We start from the raw sequence: 9,309 nt of genomic DNA, 5'->3' as shown, positions 1-9,309 counted from the left end.
AACCAAATCACTATAAGTTACACTACCCTAACGAACAAAACAAGAGCACATTGTACAACAACGTAAAATTAGTAAATAAAGTATTAACTGTACAGTAAGGACGATTGATGGAGATCTAACCTTTCTTCCACGCGTTACACGAGCGGTCACGAGAGATCAAGACCCCTAAATAATTCGCGCAGTAAAAAATAGTATTTCAAAAAAGTTAAATACGATATGTCATTTAATGAAATCCATGTCATCGCATTCTTTCAGTATGCCTTCTGTGTCATTAAACAGCTTGTCATAGGCGGGATTAGTCTTAGTTCCACCAATAAGTCTAGTAGCATAGGCATCCTTCATACATCTAGAGAGTAATAGAATTCATGCTTGTTCAATATTCTCTTTTTGGCTTACACTAAATCTATCCAACATCTGTAATAGTATTTCTTTCTCCAGTAAGCCTTAGCTCTTATAAACTGTACTGTGACATATTCATCAGGATCTAAGCACAAGGCTCTACTACAATCCCGGATAGCATGGTAATATTTGTGTAGCTTCATGTGACAGTTAGCCCTGGCTCTGCAATATAAAGAATGCCTCAGGCTATAACATGGGGAACTCTACCTATAAAATCTTGCTTGATGAGGTCTTGCCGAAAGGGGGCAAATTGCCAGAGCCTTTGTGTACAGTCTTCGTGCTTCGAGGTAGTTGTTTTCATCAAATTGCAGATCTGCTCTAGCGTAGTAGCGCACAGCTCTTCTAAACAATCATACAAAACTAAAAGAGAGCAATCTTATACAGTATAAACATACGATGTCCTTTGTTTCAATTGCTTGTAAGTCAGTAACCGTTCCAGCTCCCACCTCTTACAAAACAAGGCAGCTTCAAGTAATGTCTCATCAAAAAATTCTATATCAGAAATCTAATACTACATGTGCACCACAGAAGAAAATATCTACCTGGTTTAATAGCTAATTCACCCTTTATTCCTAGTCCAGAGAAAATCACTATATATTCCACTATGGAATGTTGAACAGTAATAACACGACGAGGAGACTCCTTTATTTGCACAGTATGAGCCAAGTCCAGTAAGAAGTGTCCAAACTTATCAATCAAATATGTACCACTGTTCATCTCTTTCATGAAACTTAGCAAAAACTTGACAGCACTGTTACTACCAAATTGTTTGTTACAAGCCAATGAAAACATCACCATCGTTGAGAACAAGATATTATGGTGGTGCCCAGAGTCCACTATGGGAATTGGTAATGAACTTCGCTGGATCGGTCTCTTGATAAATCTTTTCCAAGTCAAATACAAGTCCCTCGCATCCTCTGAGTTAAATATTCTGGATATAACATCAACATACATTTCTAAGTAGGTGTTAGACCGTACTCCAGTTACACACAGTGAAATTGGTTTAATCAAGTTGTGAAAACCAAGCACAGAGTCACTGGTTACCATAATAAGGCTAATCGTTTTTATATTCTCTCTGACATGTTCACTCGGTGAACTCAAGATGTGTCGAAGTGTTCTCAATGCTGCTGTGGTAAGCCCTTCTCTAATCTGCTCTGGATCCATTTCTGGCGGAGGAGTATTAGACTTTGATGGGTAAAGCTCAATAAAGTGTTCAGCAACATTAATGTTCTTCTGATAAATAAACTTGGGAACAACTTCGAAAACTTTAATAGTGCGACTGATCCATCGAATACCACTCTTTGTCCGTGCCAAATTTCTGATAAAGTACAGCCTAGTTTGATGCTCATTTGATAACACATTAGTAGCAGTCAATGCTGTAACTGAACTACTGGCAAGATAAATATAGTTATCAACGACTTCAGTAGATACATGTTCTGCTAGCGGACAATTTGTGTCTGTGTATGTGACCAACAGAGAGAGACACATGTTACGCAGTGATGCATTGAGACTTCGCTCAGTCATCGTCTTCTCCCTGTTATTATCAATCTGCGTTACGATGGTGCACAGGGTACGGAGTAGTCCGTGTGTAATGTAAGACTTTAATACGGACTCAACGTCCGGGTCAACACCCAATCTACACTGGTGTCTCACATACTCATTTATACCAGAAATGTCTTGAATAAGTTTCAGGTCGAGATAAGTGACGCCGTTCTCAGTAATGGACTTGAAGTAGCGGTCGATTTTTCTGTTAGATTTGATTTTGTCATCTGATAGCGCGCTCTATTAAGAATAACGTTATGAAAAACACTACACCCCGAATGCGTACTTACCAATAATTTTGCTGGTAATTTATCGCTGTTTAGAAATCTATTTTTAGTGTTTGTACTTCGTTGTTCACTCATCGTGAAATTTTGGAAGATCACATGAGGACATTTAGTTAGGGAAAGTCCCTCCCGTCTTGTGTGTTTAGGAGGTGTGGCAATCAAGTCACATGATTGTTGTGCAAGCAAACATGAAGGTGTGCGTTCTTGCTCTGCTCTTCGCCGTCGTGGCTGCTACTCCCCTGCACCTCGGTAATTTCATTGTGATTGTATACGCGTAGCTATAAATCTGTAATTACTGCAGCGCCGCTTCTCAGTGGGGATAAGCCGGAGATAATTCCAGATGAGTACATTGTTGTGTTCCATCCTATCGAGCTTGCTAGCAGTGACCAAGGTACTGTGTAAGTGTGTGTGTGTGTGTGTGTGTGTGTGTGTGTGTGTGTGTGTGTGTGTGTGTGTGTGTGTGTGTGTGTGTGTGTGTGTGTGTGTGTGTGTGTGTGTGTGTGTGTGTGTGTGTGTGTGTGTGTGTGTGTGTGTGTGTGTGTGTGTGTGTGTGTGTGTGTGTGTGTGTGTGTGTGTGTGTGTGTGTGTGTGTGTGTGTGTGTGTGTGTGTGTGTGTGTGTGTGTGTGTGTGTGTGTGTGTGTGTGTGTGTGTGTGTGTGTGTGTGTGTGTGTGTGTGTGTGTGTGTGTGTGTGTGTGTGTGTGTGTGTGTGTGTGTGTGTGTCAGTAATGTGGACAGGGTACATGTTATGTTTGTGTTCACACAGTGGCCACACACATGGACATGGTCACTAAGTTGATGTCAACAGAGAATACCTCTAGAGTAGTGGACACATACAATATTGGCAACAGGTTCAGGGGATATCATGGCATGATGTCTGCCAAGTGAGTATTTTTGTTATTCTACTAACAACTATACTGAATTACAATAATGAAATTGTGGCTGATATTCCAGGCACTATAGTTTGCTGCATATTAATTTCATTAATGTTTTTATTTTATTTTAGAATTTTGGAATCGGTGAGAAGCCAGAGTGAAGTCAAGTATGTGGAGCACAACAGGGTGAGTCTATATGTGGCCTGTATTGTCAACACTGTAATGTGTTTAGGCTGTACATCTTGCACAAACTGACTGTGAGGCTCAATCAAGTCCCGAGAACTGGGTTAGCTCTAGTTGTAAAAGTAGAATGGCATGAAGTCACCATGACACGCTAATATATAGGGACTTGCTCGAACTGCTCAAAGGGAACGACCTGAACTTGGAGTTGACTATTCTTATGACCCTGAAGGTATGTCGATGTAGTGTCTTAATTGTAGACTAGCATATATTTTCTATTAGTTCTTGGTGAGAGCGTGAATGCCTACATTATCGACACGTGAGTATTTGAACATTGCAATAATGATTAATAAATTTGTGTAGTGGAATTGAAGTAGATCATCCTGAGTTTAGTGGCAGGGCTGAGTGGGTAAGCAAGAGCCAAGTACCATACTCACTGTTTTACAGGTGTGGTGTTAGGGTGCTGATTTTATTGATGGCTCAAACCAAGATGGGAATGGGCATGGAACTCATGTGGCAGGTACTGTGGCTCACTACTGCTTTCATGTCATGCACAGTTTAGTTAACACCATGGTTTTTTAGGAACTGTCATTGGAGATAATTATGGTTTGGCCAGGAAGGCAACTGCCATTGCAGTCCGTGTACTGAACAACAGTGGCTCTGGCTCCTTTGCGTACGTCAACTTGTTGTTTTGTATTTATGTCTAAAGAAACATGGGTTTGTATAGAGGTGTGGTTAGTGGTGTAAACTACTCTGCCCAACAACATGTAGAGAAGAAAGTACCATCTGTTGCAAAGTATGTGATAATTCTACTGCTTATAGCTAGTACTATCATGCTATATTAAATAGTATGTCACTGGGAGGCCCAGTTGATCAAGGATTACTGGATGCTCTAGAGGCAGCCTATAAGGATGTAAGGAGGATTCTCATGTCTGCTTCTGCTCTTTAGGTAATTCTGCTTCTCAGGGATTGTTGGTAGTAGTATCAGCTGGGAACTCAGGTGCAGATTCTTGCAATCAGTCACCTGCTGCATCAGACTATGCGTGAGCACGCACACTATAAGTTGAACCCTGTTGTACTGGCATTGCAACATTACAGAACCACTGTTGGTGCTATAGATGACACAGACACTTTTGCCTACTTCTCAAACTATGGAGAATGTGTGGAGATCCAAGCACCTGTGAGTTCCATTGTATATACTGCATGATCATATATCCTTCATGTTATCAATAGGGTGTTGATATCATGTCAGCTTGGTTGAATGGTGGCAAAGCTATACTATCTGGTACATCAATGGCCTCACCCCATGTTGCTGGAATTGCTGCCAAATTGATGGGTGAGATCTACAAGAATACTGGAGAGGTGCCTGCACCTCAAGATGTGGAGGATGAAATGGTGAAGGAGTAAGTGAAATGTTTGTGAGGTTACTCTTCCACACACACACACACGCACGCACGCACACACACACACACACACACACACACACACGCACACACACATGCACACAATACTTGATGTGTTGTGCCTGATGTACTTCTTCGTTGTTTTGCAGAGCAACCGAAGGGATGATACACAATCTTCCTGAGCCTGACAAGACTCCCAACTTGATTGTCTTCATGGAGTGTGCTTAAGATGTTGCCAGCACAGCTATATATAAACTGTTGGATGTTATTTGCTTGTCTTGAAACTGTTTGTGTTGTTATTCTATGAACCAAGTGTATATGGTGACATTATATAAGTTTTTTCATATGCAACACCAATTAGAGATAAGGGGTGGCTACATACACACACTTGCAATATCTGCTCCATTATAGGCACAGTTGTACATCAATAGAAACTTTTGATATTACATTGATGATCTACAGTAATAAAATGCTATTATACAATTCACTGCATGTCTACACATGTAATATATACACTGGTGATATAGCTAAAGCCAAATGAGAGGTTCACATCTACAAATTAAAGTAATCCAAACATGAAGGCCAAAACAAGTTAGCAATTGAGCTTATGCTCATAGTTGGTTGGTGTAGCTTCTAAGTTAAATGATTACGTCTGAGCGACACCACCCTAAGCTAATCCTGGCCTGGAAATTTGTTAAAACGTGAGGTAAAGAGCTTCAACTTTATTCAGTTCTCTATACCAAGTGACTGATATTTTCTTTGTTTGAATCGGTATTTTCAATTGGTTGATGGATGTAATTCTTCTGAAGTTTGTCCATCAGTATCTGATGATTGAATTTATAAAAGAGTTTAGAATTACATACAAATGTACCATTCACCTACTAGTAGCTGACATGCAAATGTAACAAAGTTCAACAGATGGTAAAAAGGACAATTTCAGTTGCTGTGGAGTTAGCAAATTAATAATTAAGCATAGCTTTGTATTTGAATCTTTGAAAGATGAGTAACTTGTTGTTCGTCTTCTGGGATAGCCAGTTGACCCCTTCAGAAATGTAGTGTATATAGTATACGCTCATATATGGAATCTTTTCAGTGCATTGCATCTGTGTGAAAATAGAAGGTGGATTAACATAGAGTGGAGACTAAGCAAGGTTGATGAACTGGCGGAAAGATGCAGTCTGGTATTCTAAATTATTCGAACAATCCATTTTTCCTGTAAAGAATGTCCAAAACGGCAAGAAATAACAAGCATTTTGTAAAGAAATCTACAAAGGAGAAACATCAGAATGGTTAAGACTGAATGATTCAAAACAATCAACTTACAATGAACGAACAGACCTTCTCAAAAGAAAATTCACAGAAAGAGACTATATAAAGGTTACTTTCACAGAGAGCCACACGAAAAAGTTTTCAATAGCTATATTGTCGACTTGGAGTCGATCCCACATTTGGTAGTGAGTTATAGATGGGGGCACAGCCCCCAGCTGCTGACAGATTATATGCATTAAAATGTAGAGCTGGGAGATAATTTAGATGAAAAGACTATCAAGATACCTAAATTACCTATCATAATTAAGATAATGAGTTTACTTATCAAGATAATTGTAAATCTCTGTAATCTATAGTATATCAACCACACTCAGATGGAAAGCTTGTGGAAAAGTGTCATAAATTCCTGACTTAATTGACGTAAACTGCATACTAAGCAGTGTTATGACATCACAATATCGATTATTGAGATAAAATGGTTGTCACTTATTGAATATAGGTTTTTCTGCTATTACACAGCCCTACTAAAATGCTTCAAAATTTACTAGATTTATGATTGAATACTGCAAACTATTTTCAATATATATTTGGTAATGGCTGGTCAGGCATTGACAATAGTCATCCAAATATATATTTGGGCCAGTAAATGAAAAATTCAAGATTTATAGCTGTATTTAAATTTGAAGTTACATGTACAGGGGCATAGCCAGGATTTTTTTGAAGGGGGTTCAGATTTAAAGTGGAATGTCTTAAGGGCAAGGCCTGGGTACTTCCCCTAGACCATGTTTGAACGAAAATGATGCATACACAAAATGTGCCATTAGGCAGTAACATTAAAAGGTGATGTTTGTGCATCTTAACTAGCTAAAACCTACACACTGCTGTGTATGCAGCTTCACTATAAACCTACTAACTAATCTTCAGTTCTAGACAGCATATTGACAGCCAACTATGGAAGCCCTCCACACTCGAGTCCCTTAGTTGGCAATATTGTACTTCTTTCCAGCTATACATTATTCTCGGCTGATCCTTGGTAATTATTCTCTGCATATTAATTTCTTTAATAAATTTGGAATTGGTGAGAAGCCAGAGTGAGGTTGAGTATGTAGAGCACAACAGGGTGAGTCTACATATATGTGGCCTGTATATTGTCTACACTGTAATGTGTTTAGGCTGTACATCTTGCACAAACTGACTGTGAGGCTCAAGTCCCGAGAACTAGTTGTAAAAGTAGAATGGTATGAAGTCACCATGACACGCTCATATATAGGGACTTGCTCAAACTGCTCACAGGAAACTTCCTGAACTAGGAGTTGACATGATGAAGAAGGTATGTCGATGCAGTGTCTTAAGTGTAGACCAGCATATATTCAGTTTCTATTAGTTATTGGTGAGAGCGTGGATGCCTACATCATTGATACGTGAGTAACTGAGCATTGCTACTGGAATACTGATTAGTAAATTTGTGTAGTGGAATTGAAGTAGAGCACCAGTGGCAGGGCTGAGTGGGTAAGCAAGAGTCAAGTATCATACTCACTGTTTTATAGGTGTGGTGTTAGGGTGCTGTTTTTGTTGATGGCTCAAACCGAGATGGGAATGGGCATGGAACTCATGTAGCAGGTACTGTGGCTCACTACTGCTTTCATGTCATGCACAGTTTAGTTAACACCATGGTTTTTTAGGAACTGTCATTGGAGATAATTTTGGTTTGGCCAGGAAGCAACTGCCACTGCAGTCCGTGTACTGAATGACAATGACTCTGGCTCTTTTGCAAAAGGTCAACTTGTTATGTTGCACAAAAAAACATTGTTGCGTATAATATAGAGGTGTGGTTAGTGGTGTAAACTACTCTGCCCAACAGCATGTAGCATAGAGATGAAAGTACCATCTGTTGCAAAGTATGTGATAATTCTACTGCTTATAGCTAGTACTATCATGCTATATTAAATAGTATGTCACTGGGAGGCCCAGTTGATCAAGGATTACTGGATGCTCTAGAGGCAGCCTATAACGATGTAAGGAGGATTCTCATGTCTGCTTCTGCTCTTTAGGTAATTCTGCTTCACAGGGCTTGTTGGTAGTAGTATCAGCTGGAAACTCAGGTGCAGATGCTTGCAATCAGTCACCTGTTGCCTCAGGCTTTGCATGAGCACACACTATAAGTTGAACTCATTTGTACCACCATTGCAACATTGCAGGACCACTGTTGGTACTATAGATGACACAGACACTTTTGCCTACTTCTCAAACTATGGAGAATGTGTGGAGATCCAAGCACCTGTGAGTTCCGTTGTATATACTGCATGATCCTATACAACATGTTATCAATAGGGTGTCAATATCATGTCAGCTTGGTTGAACAGCGGCAAAGCTATTCTGTCTGGTATATCGATGGCCTCACCCCAAGTAGCTGGAATTGCTGCCAAAGCGATGGGTGAGATCTACAAGAACACTACAGAGGTACCTACACCTCAAGATGTGGAGGATGTAATGGTAAAGGAGTAAGTGAAATGTTTGTAAGGTTAACATATATTTGTCTACTTCTACACACACACACACACCGGCACACACACACACACACACACACACACACACACACACACACACACACACACACACACACACACACACACACACACACACACACACACACACTCACACACGCACACTCACACACGCACACACTCACACACACACACACACACACACACACACACACGCACACACACACACACACATACAATACTTGATGTGTTGTGACTAATGTTCTTCATTGTTATGTTACAGAGCAACTGAAGGGATGATCAATAATCTTCCTAAGCCTGGCGTAACTCCTAACTTGCTTGTCTTAATGGAGTGTGCTTAAGATTTTGCCAGCACAACTATGAACTGTTACATGTTATTTGCGTAATGTCGTACTTGTTGTTTATATACTGGTGACAATGCATGTGTAAGTTTTCCTATCACAAATGCAACACCAATTAGAGATAAGGGGTGGCTGCATGCACACACTGGATATTATTGCAATTGCTGATGCATTATGGGGACCTCTGTGCATGAGACAGTTATTGATCAATAGAAAATTTTGATACGTATTACATTGGTACCATTACAATCCTGTATATAATTCACTGCTTTTCTACACATGTATGTACACTGATAATAGTTATAGCACTGAGTAGAAATGAGTTACATCTACAAAGCAACCCAAACATTGAAGCCACTAAGAAAACAAGTAACTGCATGATCTATTCACAATTGTCTGGTAAAGCTTCTAAAATTTAGTGTGTGTGTGAGTAGGTGACACCAATGTGGAGCTCCAACCTCATTCAGTCCTCAAACTATAATGATAACAGAA

The 9,309-nt window shown here is 39.8% G+C and overlaps 3 protein-coding genes and 2 long non-coding RNA genes across 5 annotated transcripts; 4 read left to right on the top strand and 1 right to left on the bottom strand.

Annotated features, from left to right (window-relative positions):
* Positions 1 to 173: 173 nt before the first annotated feature.
* On the bottom strand, positions 174 to 2,366 carry LOC136241643 (uncharacterized). The gene is made up of 6 exons (XM_066032889.1): positions 2,232 to 2,366; positions 942 to 2,181; positions 795 to 891; positions 607 to 741; positions 397 to 561; positions 174 to 346 (listed from the first exon to the last, which is right to left on the bottom strand). Exons 1-6 carry the CDS (start codon positions 2,301 to 2,303, stop codon positions 220 to 222), a joined length of 1,836 nt encoding a protein of 611 aa, XP_065888961.1. The 5' UTR covers positions 2,304 to 2,366; the 3' UTR covers positions 174 to 219.
* On the top strand, positions 2,314 to 5,039 carry LOC136241644 (uncharacterized). The gene is made up of 16 exons (XM_066032890.1): positions 2,314 to 2,474; positions 2,527 to 2,616; positions 2,991 to 3,108; positions 3,231 to 3,285; positions 3,332 to 3,385; positions 3,445 to 3,511; positions 3,562 to 3,598; positions 3,643 to 3,688; positions 3,739 to 3,799; positions 3,862 to 3,952; positions 4,007 to 4,075; positions 4,129 to 4,192; positions 4,246 to 4,322; positions 4,378 to 4,459; positions 4,513 to 4,682; positions 4,832 to 5,039. Exons 1-16 carry the CDS (start codon positions 2,393 to 2,395, stop codon positions 4,908 to 4,910), a joined length of 1,242 nt encoding a protein of 413 aa, XP_065888962.1. The 5' UTR covers positions 2,314 to 2,392; the 3' UTR covers positions 4,911 to 5,039.
* A 2,403-nt stretch (positions 5,040 to 7,442) lies between these two features.
* LOC136240263 (uncharacterized) lies at positions 7,443 to 7,695 on the top strand. Its single transcript, XR_010693761.1, has 3 exons — positions 7,443 to 7,460; positions 7,511 to 7,571; positions 7,634 to 7,695. It is a non-coding gene; the product is annotated as an uncharacterized lncRNA (long non-coding RNA).
* A 126-nt stretch (positions 7,696 to 7,821) lies between these two features.
* LOC136240320 (uncharacterized) lies at positions 7,822 to 8,097 on the top strand. Its single transcript, XR_010693767.1, has 3 exons — positions 7,822 to 7,849; positions 7,903 to 7,966; positions 8,020 to 8,097. It is a non-coding gene; the product is annotated as an uncharacterized lncRNA (long non-coding RNA).
* On the top strand, positions 8,097 to 8,817 carry LOC136239940 (uncharacterized). Its single transcript, XM_066030682.1, has 3 exons — positions 8,097 to 8,231; positions 8,283 to 8,452; positions 8,739 to 8,817. Exons 1-3 carry the CDS (start codon positions 8,097 to 8,099, stop codon positions 8,815 to 8,817), a joined length of 384 nt encoding a protein of 127 aa, XP_065886754.1.
* Positions 8,818 to 9,309: the final 492 nt, after the last annotated feature.

The sequence above is a fragment of the Dysidea avara genome, chromosome 12 (assembly GCF_963678975.1).
Source record: "Dysidea avara chromosome 12, odDysAvar1.4, whole genome shotgun sequence".
Taxonomy (NCBI): Eukaryota; Metazoa; Porifera; class Demospongiae; order Dictyoceratida; family Dysideidae; genus Dysidea; species Dysidea avara.
The sequence above is the reverse complement of the archived record's forward strand: the minus strand, read 5'-3'. Positions and strand labels throughout refer to the sequence as shown.

Coding starts and splice junctions, on each gene's coding strand:
- LOC136241643 (XM_066032889.1), bottom strand. CDS start 2,303: ATGAGTGAACAACGAAGTACAAACACTAAAAATAGATTTCTAAACAGC. Junction 892..941: donor TGAATTAGCTATTAAACCAG/GTAGATATTTTC, acceptor TTTCTGATATAG/AATTTTTTGATGAGACATTA. Junction 347..396: donor AGATGTTGGATAGATTTAGT/GTAAGCCAAAAA, acceptor ATTACTCTCTAG/ATGTATGAAGGATGCCTATG.
- LOC136241644 (XM_066032890.1), top strand. CDS start 2,393: ATGATTGTTGTGCAAGCAAACATGAAGGTGTGCGTTCTTGCTCTGCTC. Junction 3,689..3,738: donor TTAGTGGCAGGGCTGAGTGG/GTAAGCAAGAGC, acceptor GTGTGGTGTTAG/GGTGCTGATTTTATTGATGG. Junction 4,193..4,245: donor TAGAGGCAGCCTATAAGGAT/GTAAGGAGGATT, acceptor TCTGCTTCTCAG/GGATTGTTGGTAGTAGTATC.
- LOC136239940 (XM_066030682.1), top strand. CDS start 8,097: ATGAGCACACACTATAAGTTGAACTCATTTGTACCACCATTGCAACAT. Junction 8,232..8,282: donor GTGTGGAGATCCAAGCACCT/GTGAGTTCCGTT, acceptor TGTTATCAATAG/GGTGTCAATATCATGTCAGC. Junction 8,453..8,738: donor GAGGATGTAATGGTAAAGGA/GTAAGTGAAATG, acceptor GTTATGTTACAG/AGCAACTGAAGGGATGATCA.